General features: G+C 41.9%; 1 protein-coding gene across 1 annotated transcript in view; it reads right to left on the reverse strand.

Annotated features, from left to right (window-relative positions):
• Nucleotides 1-20,551, reverse strand: part of LOC133652768 (multiple C2 and transmembrane domain-containing protein 1-like) — a 240,619-nt gene that overhangs the window by 23,440 nt on the left and 196,628 nt on the right. Inside the window, exons 3-5 of the mRNA XM_062051821.1 lie at nt 5,372-5,514; nt 5,201-5,280; nt 73-184 (exon numbers count right to left, since the gene is read on the reverse strand). Of these exons, the coding sequence (XP_061907805.1) occupies nt 73-184; nt 5,201-5,280; nt 5,372-5,514 (335 nt within the window). The remainder of the gene's footprint in view (nt 1-72; nt 185-5,200; nt 5,281-5,371; nt 5,515-20,551) is intronic.

A 20,551-nucleotide genomic window follows, 5' to 3' on the forward strand; every position in this document is an offset into this window, starting at 1 on the left:
ATGGAGCCAGAACTTCCAGGTCAATACACAAAAACTGAAAGGAAAAACAAGAACTTTTTTTTTTTTTCTTACCGCGTCTCTCATGTCTCCATCTCGGGGCGATAAAGTAAAGGATATTTCCAGGCTGCCGAGGTTATGTTCCGGATAATGTGGGTCACTGAGGTCCAGGGAGATGTCCAGCATCCTGCAGGGAGGACATTAGGTTCACTAAAATGCCACAGTGAGCTACGGTCTTACTCGTTAGGGCATTAGCTCACAGCTAGAGATCGACATGAGTTTGTGTTTCCAATTGTGGGAAGGAAGACAACGAGTGTAAAGGACAGTGCTGAGAAGAAGAAATGGACGATAGTCATTGAATTAGAGAAAGAAATCATCAAAAACATGACCGAGCGAAGCAATTGGGGCGAATGACGCACCGTGCAGACGCAGAATGAGTCGATAACGCCAGCCAAGGACGTTAAAATAATATCTAAAGGGTGGAAATGTATCCAAGAAAATATGGAGAAGCTGCTGATGGTGTGTTTGACAGAGATAGAGGCTCACTAAATTACTTCATAAAACCATTGTATTGTATTTATACAATACTCTGATCTAGAAGTATGTTTACATGTTAAAATTGTGCTTTTTGGGGGCAACCGATTAATTGATTTCCATTGGCCACTGCAATTTGTGATACAAGCGTTTTGAATTAAGAGCTCCGTCTTAGAACCAATTGAGCTTGTAAACTGTACAGGAAATAACAGATTATAGCAGGGTCTTTCAAAGTGTGGGTGGGCCTCCGAAATGATTTCTGTTTCAGTTAAAGGAGCCATATGTAATAATTTCATGCGAAGTCATCATTAAATGGCCCTGATATGTCAAAATGCATTAATTATTTTCCAGTACCTCTTTAACTGATAACAGTAGTTTAGCTCATATGCTAATTTCAGCCCCGAAATCTTGTTATTGTTTTCATTTCGAAGGCCTCGTTACGTAACTTATTCATGACAAAGCCAGAACATTGAATATGTTTTCATCTGATGACAAACTTGCTAATTTCCTCCTTGATAGGTAAGTCAGGCATTTACCTTTTCTTATTACTTGTAATAAATGGAAATGGACATTTGGTATGTAAACTATATTGTCCAATACAGTCTATGATCTTGTCTAACAAAGTTAATATGTTCCTGCAACAAATGCTTAGTGTGATGGTGCTTAGCTCCTAGTGTAATGCTTAGCATGCTAGCCCGGTCAATGACACATCGACATATAGGCTAACGGGGGGAAATATATGCCCGTTAGCCTGTATGTCGATGTCTCATCCAACTGACAGGGCAAAATATCTTTTGGACAAACACAATCTATATGGATATGGGTAGTGTCAGTGCGTATTTCCTTCTCAATATGCTGATACGCTGAGGAAATTGGTTCCAGATCACATGATAAAATAATTCCTCATTGGTGTTTGCATATTGTGGACTACATGCACCAAGTTATATGGCAATGTGAAACGTTTGAAACAGTAGCCTATAGACGTACCTTGGTAAAATGTCTCCTCTTTAGTCTTGGGCGTACATTAGGCTGCTAAGCATGATCTACTTATTTTCACCAGTACAACCATTGCTAGCGTTGGTTGTAGTTGTTTTTTTAAAATAAAATTCTACCCAAAAATGTAATAAAGTCAAATACAAATAAGACAACAAGATAAGTATACCACACTTCTCTTTTCTAAAGTAAATGTGTACAGCAGATATAGATAATCTACATTAACAATATGACTTGCCTGAGTGGCTGGACAGACAGATTTAAAAGAAAAAAAAAATGTTTAAATCAATTTTTTAATCTATTAAGAATCGTTACAAATAAAAATCTTTATTTTTCTTGACACCCCAATAATTTCCGATCGTTTTTTGTTTTTGTTTTGTTTTTAACTAATCTATTTGCTAATTTACTTTAATCTGGCTACTTTCTGTTGCAACATGTTTCTATCTACACTTCTGTTCAAATGTAATAAGTACTTAGTCTTCTATTGTTCGGGTACTTTACATTAGTTTTGGACGATACTGCAAACATGTGTATGGATCCGATATCAAGTAATTACAAGGGCCGTATTGGCCATACCAATGTTGATACTGATAATGTTCAACACTGTTGAATGCTTCAAGTTTTCATCACAATTACAATCAAACAAAAACACATGATGGCGATGTAACAATATCAATTCAATGTTGAAATGTATTTATTCTCTTTTCAACATGTTGTGCAAAATATGTTTTTTCCCTTTGAATACCTCAAGGGACTCATTTCCTGAGTTTGTAAACAATTAAAAAAAAAAAAACATGTTTTTGTTATACAATAGAAAATATCAATCTAATCACTGTAGTATCCTACCACATACTGATATTATACTTGGTATTGTTACTGTCAATATTTTAATTGATCCACCCTCTTCTGATTATATGTTCAGTAGCTCTAGTTTAGCGGTTAGCACGGCTTATTGTATCCTCCTGTGGTGTGTGGTTTAGTTTAGTTTGTGTAGCATGTTTAGCTATTCTTCGACCTCCATTAATAAATCATACTTGTACAAAACATACTTTACTTGCCGCAATGGAGGCGAGGATGAGTGACTTAAAAAGCACCTTCGCACTGTGAAGGGACATTAGCTGCGAGCTTGCGAGAGAGGACGCTACATTGCATTGAGGTTGCTGTTAAATTTGCGAGACACAGTGAGAATGTGTCAATAATAAGTATTATCACAATATGATGATGGTATTAAAAGCTCTATTGTCAGCCAAATTGATATAATTTGTATCGTATGGTGTCTAACTTGTCTATATCGCGTAACCATCTCAGCAGGCACAAGACATTGAAACAACGTTGAGAACTTGTTGAATTAGGTCCTGACGCTGAGCAACTCAAATCTAACGTTGAAACAACATGCTTTTTGACAACGTTTAATCAATATCAGGTTGTGACGTTGATTTTACCATTGAATTTTGGTCATTTCCCAACCAATATTCTACAACACAAATACAACGTTGAAACAACATGCTTTTTGACAACGTTTATTCAATGTTGGGTTCTGACGTTTTGACCATTGAATTTTGGTAATTTACCAACCAATTAGGGTTGTACGGTATACCGGTACTGGTATAGTATTGCGGTACTAATGAATCAAAAACGGTACTATACTCTGTTTGAAAAGTGACGGCGCGTCGTCACGTTGTGACACTGCTGGGTTTACGAGCAGAGGAGCATGTGCAGCAGCGCACACCAGAGCCGGCCCAAGGCAATAGCGTACTAAGCGCTTGCTTAGGGCCCCGCGGCCACCAGGGAGCCCCCAAAAGCAATTAACAAAAAATTCTTATTTTTTATTTTTTGCATGTACGAGTCTGACTGATGATTTCTAAATGATCAAAGATATATTATTGTACAAAAACACAATTTTAGGTCAACAGAGTGCTGCTGCTGATCTAGGCCTAGTGATTCTTCCTGCCTCTCTTTAAATGTAAAGCTGCCTCTGCTGCACCTGTGACGTTTGCCGCCTGCCGTGCAATGCCAGTGCGCACTGGGCATCAAAAGCGCAGATAGAGGCAAAACAATGTCACAAAAAACTACTTGAGATCTTCCATGGCTCAAGAAAGACTGATTGGACTGGCAGTGATTAGTATTAATAACAAAGTCGGCCATCAGATTTCTTACAGTGATGTCATAAATGACTTTGCCTCCAGAAAAGCCAGGAAGCACAGGTTTTAAGGAGTGGGTGGAGTGGTGTGGGTGGTGAAGAACAGAGGAACAAAACTGTGATGTGATGGTCAAATGTGTGAATTAAGGACCTTAATTTAAGGTAGTTTATTTTGATTTTTTCCCCAAAAATGTTTTGCACATCGTTATGTACATTTACATAGTTTTAATATGTAGTAACTTTATATTTGTTTATAAACCGTTATGTTACCTTGTTTCTGGTAACTCTGTTCAGTAATATTATTTAAGTATTTGCTTGATATTTAATTTAATTATGTTGTTTTTTGTACAATTGAATTTGTTCCTTTTTATATATATTTAAGTGATTTTATTGTTGCACTTTATTGTTTTTCTTGCACTACGAATTATTTTTGCACATTGCTGTTTCAGGTTTTTGTTACCAAAAATAATAAAGTGAATCAGAATCAGCTTTATTGTCCAGTTATGTTTAACACACATGGAATTTAACTTCAGTAGACTGCAGTCTCTTTGTACAAAGTAAATATTAAATATGAACAATTAACTAAAAATATAAACTAGTAATTAAAGACTAATATGTACAAGACTGATGAGACAAGATGACACTTTTACTGTAAATACAAAGCTTTATCACTTGGACTGTTCAACCCCAGGCCACTCTTGTAGCTGAATGTTTTCTACATTTTAAGATTAGGAACCATATGTGGCACTCTGGACATCATTCGTTCATTCATTGGTATTATTTATGTTCTTAACTGGGCCACCACCATATCTTTATAAATGGCATGTCATTTGTAAAGACATGCCAGGCTGACAATAGGATAAAGTAAACAACACTGCCAGAGCCGCAATGAGTTTATAGTAGGTGTGTGAATGATCAACAATCAATATTATTGGCAGAAATAGAGGGCCCCAAAATCAAATTTTGCTTAGGGCCCCATGGAGGCTTGGGCCGGCACTGGCGCACACAGAGTACTTACAAGCAGACACAGTATTTATTAATCATTACATATTTATTTATATGATCATATTTGTTATTTTATTTGCAGTATCTGTTGTTGCATCATGCTTGTTTTTTAATTGGCTGTTTGTATTTGAACAATTTGTGTGAGAATAAAATGTACTTATATTATTGCACGTGCACAAGAAAAACATGGCAATCATTTACAAAGTCTACAAACGATGCTGAAATAAATCTACATATCAATATTTTTATGGCTCAATAACCTTGCACACGTTCGAATGCAGCTGAGATAGGCTCCAGCACCCCCCGCAACCCCGAAAGGGACAAATGGTAGAAAATGGATGGATGGATGGATGGATGGATGGAAGGATGGATGTTTGATATTTAGCAGGAACTCTTTAATGTAAAGAGAGCATGAGTGTGTTTCTTAAAACTACCACAAGAGGGCGACACAAGACCGCGTATACTTGCACTGGAGCTCGACACCTCTGATGTTAGTACTAAAATTTGACTATTTAATGACAAAATAAATACCTCTGATGTTCCAGTGACTCCAAGTGGAGATATGCTGAGCCCATAAAATCATCCTGCAGTCCAAAGTCGTAGTCAAAAACCTTGAGAGACATAAAGCAGTAAAAAGTAAAGAGACGATCCGTAAAGCGATCCTCAACATGACTTTTGTAATGTCCAACTAATAAACTCTACCTTGACGTACAGAGGGTCCCTCAGGCTTTCCACCAGGATCGTTACTCTCTCATCCCACACTGGGTTCAGGTTCTTATGAATGGTCTTACTCCTGAACACCTCCTTCCCTGCGATCTTGAACTTGACATATGGATCACTGGTTCCTAAGAGGAAATGAATAAAAAAAAAATTATATTAAAAGAGACAATGTAAAACAATGGAAATGAACATATTAGCATATAATGTTGTTAAACTATCAATAAAAAGTAGACATTATAGATGTCAATGTCAAATACATCAGAGGGCCAAAAAATCAAATTTGCTACAAGCCAAGGGCTCAAAAATAAAATATGTTTCTTTATATCAAGATGAATGACAACCTTTTTCCAAAACACAATATAGAATGGGAGATACAGTATAACAGGATGATGCATACATTTATCATTTGTTTTCAAAATGGTTACAAACAAGTGGGACTCTAAGACTAGATGTGACCAATTTAAGTCTAAGACTAGATCTGACCAATCTAAGTCTAAGACCAGATGTGACCAGTCTAAGTCTAGGAACAGATGTGACCAATCTAAGTCTAAGAACAGATGTGACCAATCCAAGTCTAAGACCACATTTGACCAATCCAATTCTATGACAAGATGTGACCAATCCAAGTCTATGACAAGATGTGACCAATCTAAATCTAAGACCAAATGTGACCAATCTAAGTCTGAGATATAAACAAAGTTTAGCTGATGGACTTAGCTAAATAGATGTTTAAATCCATTTTTCACATAACATATCACACTTGTTAGCGAGCTAGCAAAGTAACAAGCTAACTATCTTATCAAGTTGAGATCGCATCTTCCACACGTCATGCCTCCGCTTTAAATGTTCTCGTATCTCTGGGGCCGTATTTATCAAGCGTCTTAGAGTGCCATTTTACACTTAAGTCCTGAGAATTTGCGAAATTTAGTCCTACTCTCAAACTTAAGAATAAAAGCTATTTATCAACTTTCTTAAGTCTAAGAATCACTCCTACTCTCCACGATATTTAAGAGACCTTCAGAGGTGTCTTAAGTGGTTAGGAGTTGCCAGCAGGGGATGGCACTGAGGCGAGAGAGACGTGTGCGAACGTTCAGGGAGCGGAAGGATGTCCTGGCTTTGTTTGATGACGAGCAGCTGATCAAACGGTATCGTTTAGACAGAGCGGGTATTATTTTTGTCACAGATTTAATAATTTTCGATTCCTTGTTGATTTCTGCATGTGGCTGCAGTGGGCTAGTATATATAGAGCCACCCACACCAGTTTCAAATGAGTTGCCTAATTAATGAATTGGAAAGAAAATGTTATGAGAGTAGCGTATGTGTGAGGTGAGTGACGTCAGTGAGTGTGTGGGCGAGAGAAGAGAGGGAGTGGTAGCGTGAGTGCGGGCGGGGACTAGTTTGTTTTGTATTATTTTGTAGTTTATTGTCAAAATATACACTCCCATTGTCCACTTAAATATTTATAAGATATTTCTTTATTCTTAGACAAGGGATTCCCTTCCGTGATTGGTAATTTCTATGGACACAGAAATTACGTCACCTAAAATTCTGTTTACGGCACATAGTAATGTCGTAATTCAGCTTTGAGTGTGACACTTAAGATTCAGTCCTACACTTCGCTGAAAGTGTGAGTAAGACGCTTGATAACAAACATTTAAGTGCAGCTTTCAGTGAAGAATTTATTTACTCTTAAGTCAACTCTTAGCAGACTTCTTAGGAGTAATTCTAAAAAGCTTGATAAATACGGCCCCAGGTGTACTTCTATAAAAAACAGTTTGCTTTTCAAAATAAGCAAGCTACTTGTGTTTTAACAAGATTAGGGTGAAATGTTCCCACACATTACATTTCATCGTTGATATTTACCGACAATGTGGACAAATCGTTGCAGCCCTAAAATGTACATATGTTTAATCTATTGAAATTCCTGACTTTTTTTCCTACACTTTGAACCCTGCTAATTTATGGATTTTTCTCCACTGACGAACATAATGGAAATAATAAAAAAAAATTTAAAAAACAAGCAAAGACACTGACATGGTGCGCCATCTTTTGGACTAGTTCGCTCACTGCAGGTGCTGCAGTGCCTTTCTGTTTAGCTTTCAACCAGAAGTAAAAAATCCTTCTTCAAGCCGTCCATAGCGTTTTTTAATGGTTTGGATTCTTCATGCGCTCTAAGCAGCGTTTGTAAGTTTTACAATATAACTAAAACTATTTGTACTTACTAAACTGTGCCATGTGTAATGTCTGTAGGAGTGATTTCATGCATATTTGTATGTGCTATTGTAATCTAATCAAGTGAGCGTCGTTAGCATTAGCTAATCTGCTAACACGTTTATGAGTGTCTGTGTTAGTGTTATTAACTTACAACGGCATTCTTTTTGTATTGTTTCAGTTTCACAAATTCCTCAGTAAATTCACCAAAATGTCACCATGGAGTTATCGAGTCTGTTTAGCTGATCCCCGCCTCTTACCATCCAAAAATCGCTGCCGTTGTGTCCTTGGGCGGGACACTTCACCCTTTGCCCCCGGTGCCACTCACCGTGTGTGAATGATCGAGGGCGATTTCTTTGTTTCTTTAGGTGGGTTTATTGTAGGCAGTGTTCATGAACGTCCACTCAGTGTGGCAACATCACACAACAACAACAGTCACGTTTTTGTCCTACCGTAAAGCAGGTTGTCTGCCGTAAACATCAAAGTTGTGACACTCTCAAACAGGGCAACACTGCCGTCTAGTGTACATGCATATGTGACATCTCCCTCCTTTTCAAGTTATATCAAATAACTGCAAAGTGTATCTTAACAGGTAATAATAGCTGAATTGAAATGAACAATATTACAATTGTGATGCCACATCATTGTCTAATACTTTCAAACCGCAAGTGGGATATGTAACAGTAAATTCAAATCTGTAAAAATAGGTCTAAGTTGCAAATAACTCAAAGTGTACTTCCTTTGTCGCAATAAAAAAGGAAGCAATTACTCTTATCAAAATGTACAGAAGCTACATAACTGTTACACGAATGTTCCGTAAAACATAACTCAATGTGCATTCTCAAAGTGAACAGATGATTGTGTCATCTCTCTTCTTCTTCTTCCCCCCCAAAGGCCATAGGTGTTTTTTTTTTTGTTTTGTTTTTTTAAGTCACCCCATTGTCCAATGTGAAACACCCAAAACACTTTTCTCTACAAGTCCAGTTTAGCGGCTGGCTTACTGACACGGCCAGACCTGGTCAAAACATGTCCTGGTGTTTGTGTTGGGGTTGTCAGCTCACTTGGATTGGGGCAGCTATCCTCTGTAACGGTGGCACACAGTGATTGAGAAATCATCCCACCACTCTCATTGGTGTGCACAGGTGGGGTAGTCTTTTCCGGCTCGGGGATTGGTTGTGCCCGAAGATGAAGTCTGTTACGCCGCAGCACTGCTCCTCCCTGTGTATTGACGATATAAGATCTCGGAGTAATATTTTCTTTTGAGACAACTGCTGGCGTCTTCCAAGATTTTTCGTTGTCCAGCTTGATGTAGACATTATCTCCCGGCTGTAGAGCAGGAAGATGTCTGGCACCATGACGGCGATTGTAATAGAAGGCTTGTTTAGTCTTCTCTTTAGCATCCTTTTGCTTGACAGTCTTTCTGTTGGGCCATTTAGGTTGCAGATTTTTCTCGAGCGTAGGGAGAGTTGTTCGGATCTTCCTCCCCATCAGCAGTTCTGCTGGGCTGACTCCTGTGGTAGTGCAGGGAGTCGAACGATAGCACATGAGAGCTACCAGTGGATCGTCCTGTCGGAGGATTCTCTTTGCTGTCTGCACTGCTCTTTCTGCATGTCCGTTTTCTTGAGGGTGGTGAGGACTAAACGTAATGTGTCTGAAGTCCAGTTGTCGTGCCAACTCCTGCAATTCCGCACTGGAAAATTGAGGTCCGTTGTCACTCACCACCTCGTCCGGGATACCAAACCTAGCGAAGGTTGCTTTCAGTCTCTGAATAACCTGAGCGCTGGTTGTTGATGGTAGATGCAGGATTTCCAGGTACCGTGAATAGTAATCAGATATCACCAGATAATCGTGCTTGTTGTGTTCGCAAAGGTCAAGAGCGATTCGCTTCCATGGACGGTCTGGCAGGGGTGTGGAGATGAGTGGCTCTTTCTGCTGAGCTCGCTTCTGCTCCTGACAGGTCCTGCACAACTCTACAATGTTCTTAAAGGCCTACTGAAATGATTTTTTTTAATTTAAACGGGAATAGCAGATCCATTCTATGTGTCATACTTGATCATTTCGCGATATTGCCATATTTTTGCTGAAAGGATTTAGTAGAGAAAATCGACGATAAAGTTCGCAACTTTTGCTCGCTGATTAAAAAAAAGCCTTGCCTGTACCGGAAGTAGCGTGACGTCACAGGAGCTAGTATTCCTCACAATTCCCCATTGTTTACAATGGAGCGAGAGAGATTCGGACCGAGAAAGTGATGATTACCCCATTAATTTGAGCGAGGATGAAAGATTCGTAGATGAGGAACGTTACAGTGAACGACTTGAGAGGCAGTGATGGACGTATCTTTTTTCGCTCTGACCGTAACTTAGGTAAGAGCTGGCTCATTGGATTCCACACTCTCCTTTTTTTATTGTGGATCACGGATTTGTATTTTAATCCACCTCGGATACTATATCCTCTTGAAAATGAGAGTCGAGAACGCGAAATGGACAATCAGTGCCTTTTATCTCCACGACAATACATCGGCGAAATGCTTTAGCTACGAGCTAACGTGATAGCATCGTGCTTTAACTGCATATAGAAACAAAAAAATAAACCCCTGACTGGAAGGATGGATAGAAAATCAACAATACTATTAAACCGTGGACATGTAAATACACGGTTAATGCTTTCCAGGCTGGCGAAGGTTAACAATGCTGTGCTAACGACGCCATTGAAGCTAACTTAGCAACTTAGCAACGGGACCTCACAGAGCTATGCTAAAAACATTAGCTCTCCACCTACGCCAGCCAGCCCTCATCTACTCATCAACACCCGTGCTCACCTGCGTTCCAGCGATCGGCAGAAGGACGAAGGACTTCACCCGATGCGTTTGGCGGCCCGGAGACGTAGGAAGTCAAGGTGAGGTCGGCGGCTAGCGCGGCTAGCGTGGCTAGCGCGGCTAGCGTGGCTAGCGTGGCTAGCGCGGCTAGCGCTCCAACAAAGTCCTCCTGGTTGTGTTGCTGTAGTCCGCTGCTAATACACCGATCCCACCTACAACTGTCTTCTTTGCAGCCTTCATTGTTCATTAAACAAATTGCAAAAGATGTCCAGAATACTGTGGAATTATGAAATGAAAACAGAGCTTTTTGTATAGGATTCTACGGGTACCATAACTTCCGTTACTCTGACTTCGTCACGCGCATACGTCATCATACCGCGACGTTTCAGCCGGATATTTCCCGGGAAGTTGTAAATGTCACTTTATAAGTTAACCCGGCCGTATTGGCATGTGTTGCAATGTTAAGATTTCATCATTGATATATAAACTATCAGACTGCGTGGTCGGTAGTAGTGGGTTTCAGTAGGCCTTTAAGTCCTACAGAGAGTCCTGGCCACCAAACCGATGTTTTGGCCCTTTCTCTGCACTTTGTGAGCCCTTGATGTCCATCGTGTATTTTCTGCAAAATATCTGCTCTTAATAACTTTGGAATAACAATTCTGTTTCCTCGTGTGACCAAGCCATCAGCTTCTGATAGTTCATTTTTCACTTTTAGAAAGTCTCTGGCACACGGTGGGACATTAGCAATGTGTTCTGGCCATCCTGACCTGATTAGTTTGATGACAGCCTGTAGCTGGCTGTCGGCCATTGTTGCTATCCTGATGCTCTCCATTCTGGTTGGAGATGCTGGGATGCCCTGCATCACTGTGGCTACGTAGCACGCCACATCATCCTGAGTGTCAGTCTCTCCTTTTGTGTGCTTTTGTGGGCTACGAGACAGGGCATCTGCAACTACAAGAGTTTTCCCTGGCACATATTCTGCTACCGGTTTGTACCTCAGGAGTCTCATCAGTAACCGCTGACATCTTAAAGGAACATTGTCCAGACTTCTATTGTTGACAAGCGGTACTAATGGTTTGTGATCGGTCTCAAGCCTGAACTGATCCAAGCCGCAAACATACTTGTCAAATTTTTCACAGGCCCATACACCAGCCAGACACTCTTTCTCGATCTCGGCGTAACGTGTTTCGGCTTCAGTGAGACGTCTGGAGCAGTAGGCTACTGGCTTCCACTCCTCTCCATGGAGTTGGAGCAGTACGCCCCCCAGGCCGTAACTACTGGCGTCGGCGGACACAGCTGTGGGCTTAGCAACATCGTAGAAGGAAAGAACCGGTGCTGTGGTCAGCTACTCCTTAATGTTCTCAAATGCTGCCTGCTGTGTGTGGCTCCAGGTCCAGATGTTCCTGCTTTTCAAAAGCTCATATAATGGTTGACCTATTGTAGATAGGCTAGGAACATACCTCCCCAGGTAGTTCACCATGCCCAGAACTCTTTTAAGCTCCTGGACATTTCCTGGTGGGGCCAGCTGTCGAATGGCCTCAACTTTGTTAGGGTCGGGTCTGACCCCTGACTGATCGATGAGGTGTCCCAAAAAACGTAGTTGGCTTTGTCTGAGGGAGCATTTGTCTTTATTGAGCTTCAGGCCTGCTGATTCAACGCGTTGAAGTACCTTTTCAAGTCTAATGTCATGCTGTTCCATCGAGGTCCCATAGACCAGGATGTCGTCCATAAAAACTTCAACACCTTCCAGCCCTTGCAGCGTCTCCAGCATTTTTCGCTGGAAGATTTCCGGTGCGCTGGTGATCCCGAATGGTAATCTCTTAAAACAGTATCTGCCAAACGGTGTAATAAAAGTTGTTAGCTTGCAGCTGTCTGAGTGCAGTGGGATCTGCCAGAACCCACTCGCAGCATCAAGAGAGGAGAACACCGTTGCTCCACTGAGCTTGGCCGTGATCTCATCCGAGGTAGGTAAAATATAACGCTCTCTTTTGACTGAATCGTTAAGCCGTTTCAAGTCCACACATATCCTGGCTTTGCCAGTGTTCTTCTTCAGAACAGGTACCATTGGTGCACACCATTCAGTTGGCTGTGTTACTGGCTCTACGATGCCGTTATACTCCATCCTGTGTAGTTCATCTTTGACTTTTTGTAAAATTGGGAAGGGCACACGTCGTGCGGAATGAACAGCATTCGGTTGGGCACCATCTTTCAGCTGTATTCTAACTGGTTCAGTGTTTAGTGTGCCATGCTCACCGCAAGCTTGCTGATGTCCGGTGGTGGTGTGTGTCACTTCGTCGACTCGTCGCACCAAGTTCATTCTTACTGAAAGGGACCGGCTGAGTAGATTGTTGACACTACTGCCGCGCACCACGTATGCTTTAAAGGGGTAATCCTTCCCTTTGTAGCTAACTGTTGCTTTAAATCGGCCCAGACACAACAGTTCACCTCCTGGGCTGTCCAGAGGAATGTCAGCAGGTTCCAGTGCTCTCAGTGGGGTGAGTGTGTGAAACGCATCCTCACTTAATACACTGACATCAGCTCCTGTGTCAATTTTAAATTCCATTGGGATGGAATCCACCTGTAGTTGAACAGTCCACTGTTCTTTCTCATCTCAGTGCACTTCCGGTTCCGGTTCACCGTGCGTGACTGCTCGCCGTCTGTTCGCTGTTGCGAAAAAGGCTAAGTATCGCTCTATCTGTGTGATTTTAATTGTTCTACAGCTTTCTTTACCACTTCTCAAACATATTTAGTGGTACTATTTAACTTGCAAATCACCCGATCTCTGTCCCACCACCCTTTCCTCAGCTAGCTAGCTGCTAAGCTAGCGCGGAGAAAGGCAGCACCGGTCAGAAGGTAAGTAGGAAGCTACTCCCGCAGACCGCGACCACTTCCCTGAGGACAGCAGGAACTTCCCTCGGTGACAGAAAACACTGTGAGTAATGGCTTCCTGCGCGTCTTGCACCATACTCACGGAGAGGTTGGCTCTGCTAGAGGGCCGTGTCCGCCAGTTAGAGCAGAGTAATGTCGTAACTTTAGATGTTGCGGACACATCTGTTAGCGTTAGCTGTAGCGAGCTAACTAGCCCAGCTTGTAGCAGTCCTAAGCGGCCTACAAGCTACGGTGTACCGGTTGAGAAGCATAATAGATTTAGCTCTTTAGCTAGTCCTACACCCCAGTCTACCGGGCACCACACCTTAGTCATGGGGGACTCCATCACCCGAAACATAAAGCTTAGCAAACCAGCCACAATAAAGTGTATCCCCGGGGCCAGAGCACCTGACATTGAAGCTAATCTTAGGGAGCTAACTCGCAACAGGCCTAGTAAACACGTACGACAGGCTAATCGCACCACTAATTATGCGAATATAGTTGTACACGTTGGCTCCAATGACACTAGAATGAAACAGTCAGAGATTACAAAGAGAAACATAGCCATGACTTGTGATCTCGCCAGAAAGATGTCCAGGCATCGAGTAATTGTCTCTGGCCCCCTGCCTGCGAGAGGCAATGATGACAGATATAGCAGATTAGTCTCGCTTAACAAGTGGCCAGCTATCTTCTGTAGGCAACAGGGACTAATGTTTATTGATAACTGGCCCTCTTTCTGGGGAAAACCAGGCTTGCTGATGAGAGACGGCCTTCACCCTAACCAGGAAGGCGCCATCATCCTGTCTAGAAACATAGACTACTATTTAAGTCTCACTTGACTGACTACACTAGAGCAAGCCCGGTCACAGGCAATTACAATGTCTGTTAGTCCGGGTGAGGAGTCAGTTAAGATAGAACTAGCCAGCGCCAGGCTGGATAATCCATGTACGCATAGCAATTCTCTTAGAATAATACACAATTCACATAATGTTTTTTCTGTTGTGTCTGTGTCAGAGGTGGACATGTATTCTACTTAGGTGGCAAATTATGATATGTCCAGTCTATTGCAGCACCAAGCAAACAATCGGAAAATTCCCGTCATATCAATTCCTAGATATGGTTGAAACTATTTAAAGTGCACTACGCATAATAAACGCAACATTGTTAATATTGCTACTACGGATAATCTTAACAAAAACTCGTCAAAACAGCCCAATACCTATAATATGGGCTTTTTAAACATAAGATCATTGTCTCCCAAGGCGTTATTAGTTAATGAGGTCATTAGAGGCAACGATCTTAACGTCATTGGTCTTAGCGAAACCTGGCTCAAACCAGACAAATTTTTTGCGCTCAATGAGGCATCTCCTCCTAACTATACGAATGCGCATGTTGCCCGTCCTCTTAAAAGGGGAGGGGGTGTCGCACTAATATACAATGAAAATGTCAACCTTACCCCTAACCTAAATAATAAATATAAATCGTTTGAGGTGCTTACTATGAGGTCTGTCACACCGCTACCTCTCGACCTGGCTGTTATCTACCGCCCCCCTGGGCCCTATTCGGACTTTATCAGTGAATTCTCAGAGTTCGTTGCTGATCTAGTCACGCACGCCGACAATATAATCATAATGGGGGACTTTAATATCCATATGAATACCCCATCGGACCCTCAGTGCGTGGCGCTCCAAACCATAATTGATAGCTGTGGTCTTACACTAATAATACATGAACCCACGCATCGCAACGGTAATACAATAGATCTAGTGCTTGTCAGGGGTGTCACCACCTCCAAAGTTATGATACTTCCATATACTAATGTAATGTCCGATCATTACCTTATAAAGTTTGAAGTTTTGATTCATTGTCAACAAGCTAATAATAATAATAACTGCTATAGCGGCCGCAACATTAATGCTGCCACAACGATGACTCTTGCTGACCTACTGCCTTCGGTAATGGCACCATTCCCAAATTATGTCGGCTCTATTGATAACCTCACTAACAACTTTGACGATGCCTTGCGCAAAATTATTGATAGTATAGCACCGCTAAAGCAAAAAAGGGCCCCTAAAAGGCGCACCCCATGGTTTACAGAAGAAATTAGAGCTCATAAATTATCATGTAGAAAACTGGAACGCAAATGGCGCGCGACTAAACTTGAGGTTTTCCATCAAGCATGGAGTGATAGTTTAATAACTTATAAACGCATGCTTACCTTAGCTAAAGCTAAATACTACTCAAATCTCATCCGCCTCTACAAAAACGATCCTAAATTTCTGTTTAGTACAGTAGCATCGCTAACCCAACAAGGGACTCCTCCCAGTAGCTCCACCCACTCGGCAGATGATTTTATGAATTTCATTAATAAGAAAATTGAACTCAGTAGAAAGGAGATTAAAAACAACGCATCCCAGCTACAACTGGGTTCTATTAACACAAATACGACTGTATATACGACGGACACTGCCCTCCAAAATAGTCTCTCTATTTTTGATGAAATAACATTAGAGGAATTATTACAGCGTGTAAGTGGGATAAAACAAACAACATGTCTACTTGACCCACTTCCTGGGAAACTTATCAAGGAACTGTTTGTATTATTAGGTCCATCAGTGTTAAATATCATAAACTTATCACTTTCCTCCGGCACTGTTACCCTAGCATTCAAAAAAGCGGTTATTCATCCACTGCTCAAAAGACCTAACCTCGATCCTGACCTCATGGTAAACTACCGACCGGTCTCCCACCTTCCGTTTATTTCCAAAATTCTCGAAAAAATTGTTGCACAGCAGCTAAATGAACACTTAGTGACTAACAATCTCTGTAAACCTTTTCAATCCGGTTTCAGGGCAAATCACTCTACGGAGACAGCCCTCGCAAAAATGACTAATGATCTATTGCTAACGATGGATTCTGATGTGTCATCTATGTTGCTGCTTCTTGATCTTAGCGCCGCTTTCGATACCGTCGATCATAATATTTTATTAGAGCGTATCAAAACACGTATTGGTATGTCAGACTTAGCCTTGTCTTGGTTTAACTCTTATCTTACTGACAGGATGCAGTGTGTCTCTCATAACAATGTGACCTCGGACTATGTCAAGGTAACGTGCGGAGTTCCCCAGGGTTCGGTTCTTGGCCCTGCACTCTTTAGTATTTACATGCTGCCGCTGGGTGACATCATACGCAAGTACGGTGTTAGCTTTCACTGTTATGCTGATGACACTCAACTCTACATGCCCCTAAAGCTGACCAACACGCCGGATTGTAGTCAGCTGAAATTAAACAATGGATGTCCGCTAACTTTTTGCAACTCAACGCTAAGAAAACGGAAATGCTGATTATCGGTCCTGCTAGACACCGACATCTATTTAATAATACCACCTTAACATTTGACAACCAAACAATTACACAAGGCGACTCGGTAAAGAATCTGGGTATTATCTTCGACCCAACTCTCTCGTTTGAGTCACACATTAAGAGTGTTACTAAAACGGCCTTCTTTCATCTCCGTAATATCGCTAAAATTAGTTCCATCTTGTCCACTAGTGACGCTGAGATCATTATTCATGCGTTCATTACGTCTCGTCTCGATTACTGTAACGTATTATTTTCGGGTCTCCCTATGTCTAGCATTAAAAGATTACAGTTGGTACAAAATGCGGCTGCAAGACTTTTGACAAAAACAAGAAAGTTTGATCATATTACGCCTATACTGGCTCACCTGCACTGGCTTCCTGTGCACTAAAGATGCGACTTTAAGGTTTTACTACTTACGTATAAAATACTACACGGTTTAGCTCCAGCCTATCTCGCCGATTGTATTGTACCATATGTCCCGACAAGAAATCTGCGTTCAAAGAACTCCGGCTTATTAGTGATTCCCAGAGCCAAAAAAAAGTCTGCGGGCTATAGAGCGTTTTCTATTCGGGCTCCAGTACTCTGGAATGCCCTCCCGGTAACAGTCAGAGATGCTACCTCAGTAGAAGCATTTAAGTCTCATCTTAAAACTCATTTGTATAATCTAGCCTTTAAATAGACCCCCCTTTTTTAGACCAGTTGATCTGCCGTTTCTTTTCTTCTCTCCTCTTCTCCCCTGTCCCTTGCGAGGGGGAGTTGCATAGGTCCGGTGGCCATGGATGAAGTGCTGGCTGTCCAGAGTCGGGACCCCGGGTGGACCACTAGCCTGTGCATCGGTTGGGGACATTTCTGCGCTGCTGACCCGTCTCCGCTCGGGATGGTTTCCTGCTGGCCCCGCTGTGGACTGGACTCTCGCTGATGTGTTGGATCCACTGTGGACTGGACTTTCACAATGTTATGTCAGAATGTCAGACCAACTCGACATCCATTGCTTTCGGTCTCCCCTAGAGGGGGGGGTGTTTACCCACATATGCGGTCCTCTCCAAGGTTTCTCATAGTCATTCACCGACGTCCCACTGGGGTGAGTTTTTCCTTGCCCGTATGTGGGCTCTGTACCGAGGATGTCGTTGTGGCTTGTGCAGCCCTTTGAGACACTTGTGATTAAGGGCTATATAAATAAACATTGATTGATTGATTGATTGATCTCCACTGCACACTGAACCTAAGAAATAGGATGTCTGTTCAACATGCCCAGTTTCTGTGACTTCATTCACTGAGTTGTTGCTGTTGCGACACAATCTGGCCCAATGTCCGATTTTATGGCAGTTGTGGCAAGTAGCTTTTCTTGCAGGGCATTTTCCCTCTCTGCCATGCTCAGCTTTCCCGCATTTTCCACATTTATTTTCATTCCCCCATTTTCTGTCTTTTGTCTTGCCTTGTTGTTGTTTCCAATGATGTTGTTGTTTGTAACGCACCTCCTGTACTGATCCCATCTTGTCTCCCTGCAGGTTTACTTGTGCCGCAACCTCCTCTGACTGCCTGACGGTCTGTATTGTCAGTGCGAGCGTTAGGTCCGCCATTAGCTGTAGCCTGCGTGAGAGCTCCTTGTCAATTATCCCGACAACAATACGGTCGCGGATATTTTCATCCCGGCAGGCACCGAACTCACAGTGCTCTGACAGATCGTACAGGGATCTGATAAAACACTCTGCCTTCTCCCCAGGCCGCTGGACACGCTGGTGAAAACATGCTCTCTCATGGATAATATTCCTCCTCGGGAAAAAATACTCGTCGAACTTTTTCACCACGCGGTCAAAGTTGTTTCTATGTCCGTCTTCGGCAAAGGTGAACGATTTATATATATTTTCTGCTTCGTTGCCCATTGCATAAATCAGGCAGCTCACCTGCACATCACCATCCTCATTGTTGAGTTTCGTCGCGAGTCTGTATCGCTCAAAGCGCTGTCTCCAGTCGAGCCATTCTGTCGGCTTGTCAAAGGCAAAACTCGCTGGGGGATTAAACTTCGCCATGTCGTCTATTTCCGTCTTAAATTGAACTTCGTGACTCACGGACCACTTCTGACACCATGTGAATGATCGAGGGCGATTTCTTTGTTTCTTTAGGTGGGTTTATTGTAGGCAGTTTTCATGAACGTCCACTCAGTGCGGCAACATCACACAACAACAACAGTCACGTTTTTGTCCTACCGTAAAGCAGGTCGTCTGCCGTAAACATCAATGTTGTGACACTCTCAAACAGGGCAACACTGCCATCTAGTGTACATGCATATGTGACAACCGGTGAATTGAATGATGAATGATAGGTGGTGGTCGGAGGGGCCGTTGGCGCAAATTGCAGCCACGCTTCCGTCAGTCTACACCAGGGCAGCTGTGGCTATGAAAGTAGCTTACCACCACCAGGTGTGAATGAATGTTGGGTTCTACATGTAAAGCGACTTTGGGTACTTAGAAAAGCGCTATATAAATCCCAGGTATTATTATATATGCACACATATTTTTTCTTTTTAAATTTAGTGGGTGCGCTCTATAGTCCGGAAAATGCGGTATCATGTCACTGTGACAGGACGTAAATTTAGTTACTAGTAGAATACAGTGATTGTAAGTAGCAAAGTAAGCTCTTGACTTATATTACTATGTAATTTTATATTCGCAACTTAAAAATGTTTATTGTTAATGACAACAGTAAAGCACCGTTATTTGTATAATATGGAGCTAATGTTATTGTAATGCCAGCATTAATAAGAGCCATTGTAGTACTGGACGGCTCCAGCTGGGGGCGCGTTGTGCTGGGAGATATACTAGAGGACACCTGACTTCCTGCTTTCAGTCAATACAGACGTGAGTAGAACGAAGTTGTGTCCTCGTATCTGTATACTCAAACATCTCCCTTCTCAGGTACAAGTGTCTTTATGTAAATAGCTTTACCCCCGAATGTATCTTTATAGTGTTTAAACATGTTTGAAAGAGTATATTTTTATGATATGTGTCTTTTCAGTCGACAAGGCTTTATACATGACCAAGCTAATGCTAAAGCTAATTGCACTGCCGATGACGAAGCAGATGCTAATTGCATCAACAGTGTTAAATATATAGAAAGGTACTGTGCGTAGTTAATTATTAATCTGTGTATATTGCTGATGAAATGTGTATTTACTACAGTTTCTGGGACTAATTTAGTGTAGTTTGTTTAATCTTAAGGAATGATAAGTGACTTGTTACTAAAACAATATAGGCTTATTGTATTGGGTGAACCTTTGTATTTACTTGTTGAGACATCTTCAAATACTGTTACACTAAGGTAAAGTCTATTAGTGCAAAGAACAGGAAAACCTACTCGAATATTTGAATGTAAAATCCGTATGATAATACTGTAGTGCATTGCATGTTTGTTGCAATACTGTGTACTTGTACATGTTTGGTGTTTGATTTGTTGGCAGTCAATACAGACGTGAGCAGAACGAAGTTGTGTCCTCGTATCTTAGGCTGACCATACGTCCTCTTTTCCCCGGACATGTCCACTTTTGCGCGGGTGTCCGGGCGGGGTTTCTTAAATGCCTCAAATGTCCGGCATTTTGAATTAGGGTTGCTTGTATTTTCAATGTACGTCCAGGGTTAAGTTAAGAAGGGGTTAAAAAAACAAAACTGAAGGTGTGCGCACTAGCAACATTCGTGAGGGAGGGGCAGAGACACAGAGCGAGAGAGCTAGTGAGTGGAGAGAGACATGAGAACAAGAAATGCCGAAACGTAAATGCAACTTCACGGATGATTTGCGGGAAAAGTATTTGTGTTTTCGTCCTGGCCGTGACACATGGGAAGTAGAATGCACTGTGTGCAAAGCAGCAACGTATGTATCTGTGGCAAATAAAGGGGCCAAAGATCTACAAG

Source organism: Entelurus aequoreus, linkage group LG06 (genome assembly GCF_033978785.1).
Source record: "Entelurus aequoreus isolate RoL-2023_Sb linkage group LG06, RoL_Eaeq_v1.1, whole genome shotgun sequence".
NCBI classification, from domain to species: domain Eukaryota; kingdom Metazoa; phylum Chordata; class Actinopteri; order Syngnathiformes; family Syngnathidae; genus Entelurus; species Entelurus aequoreus.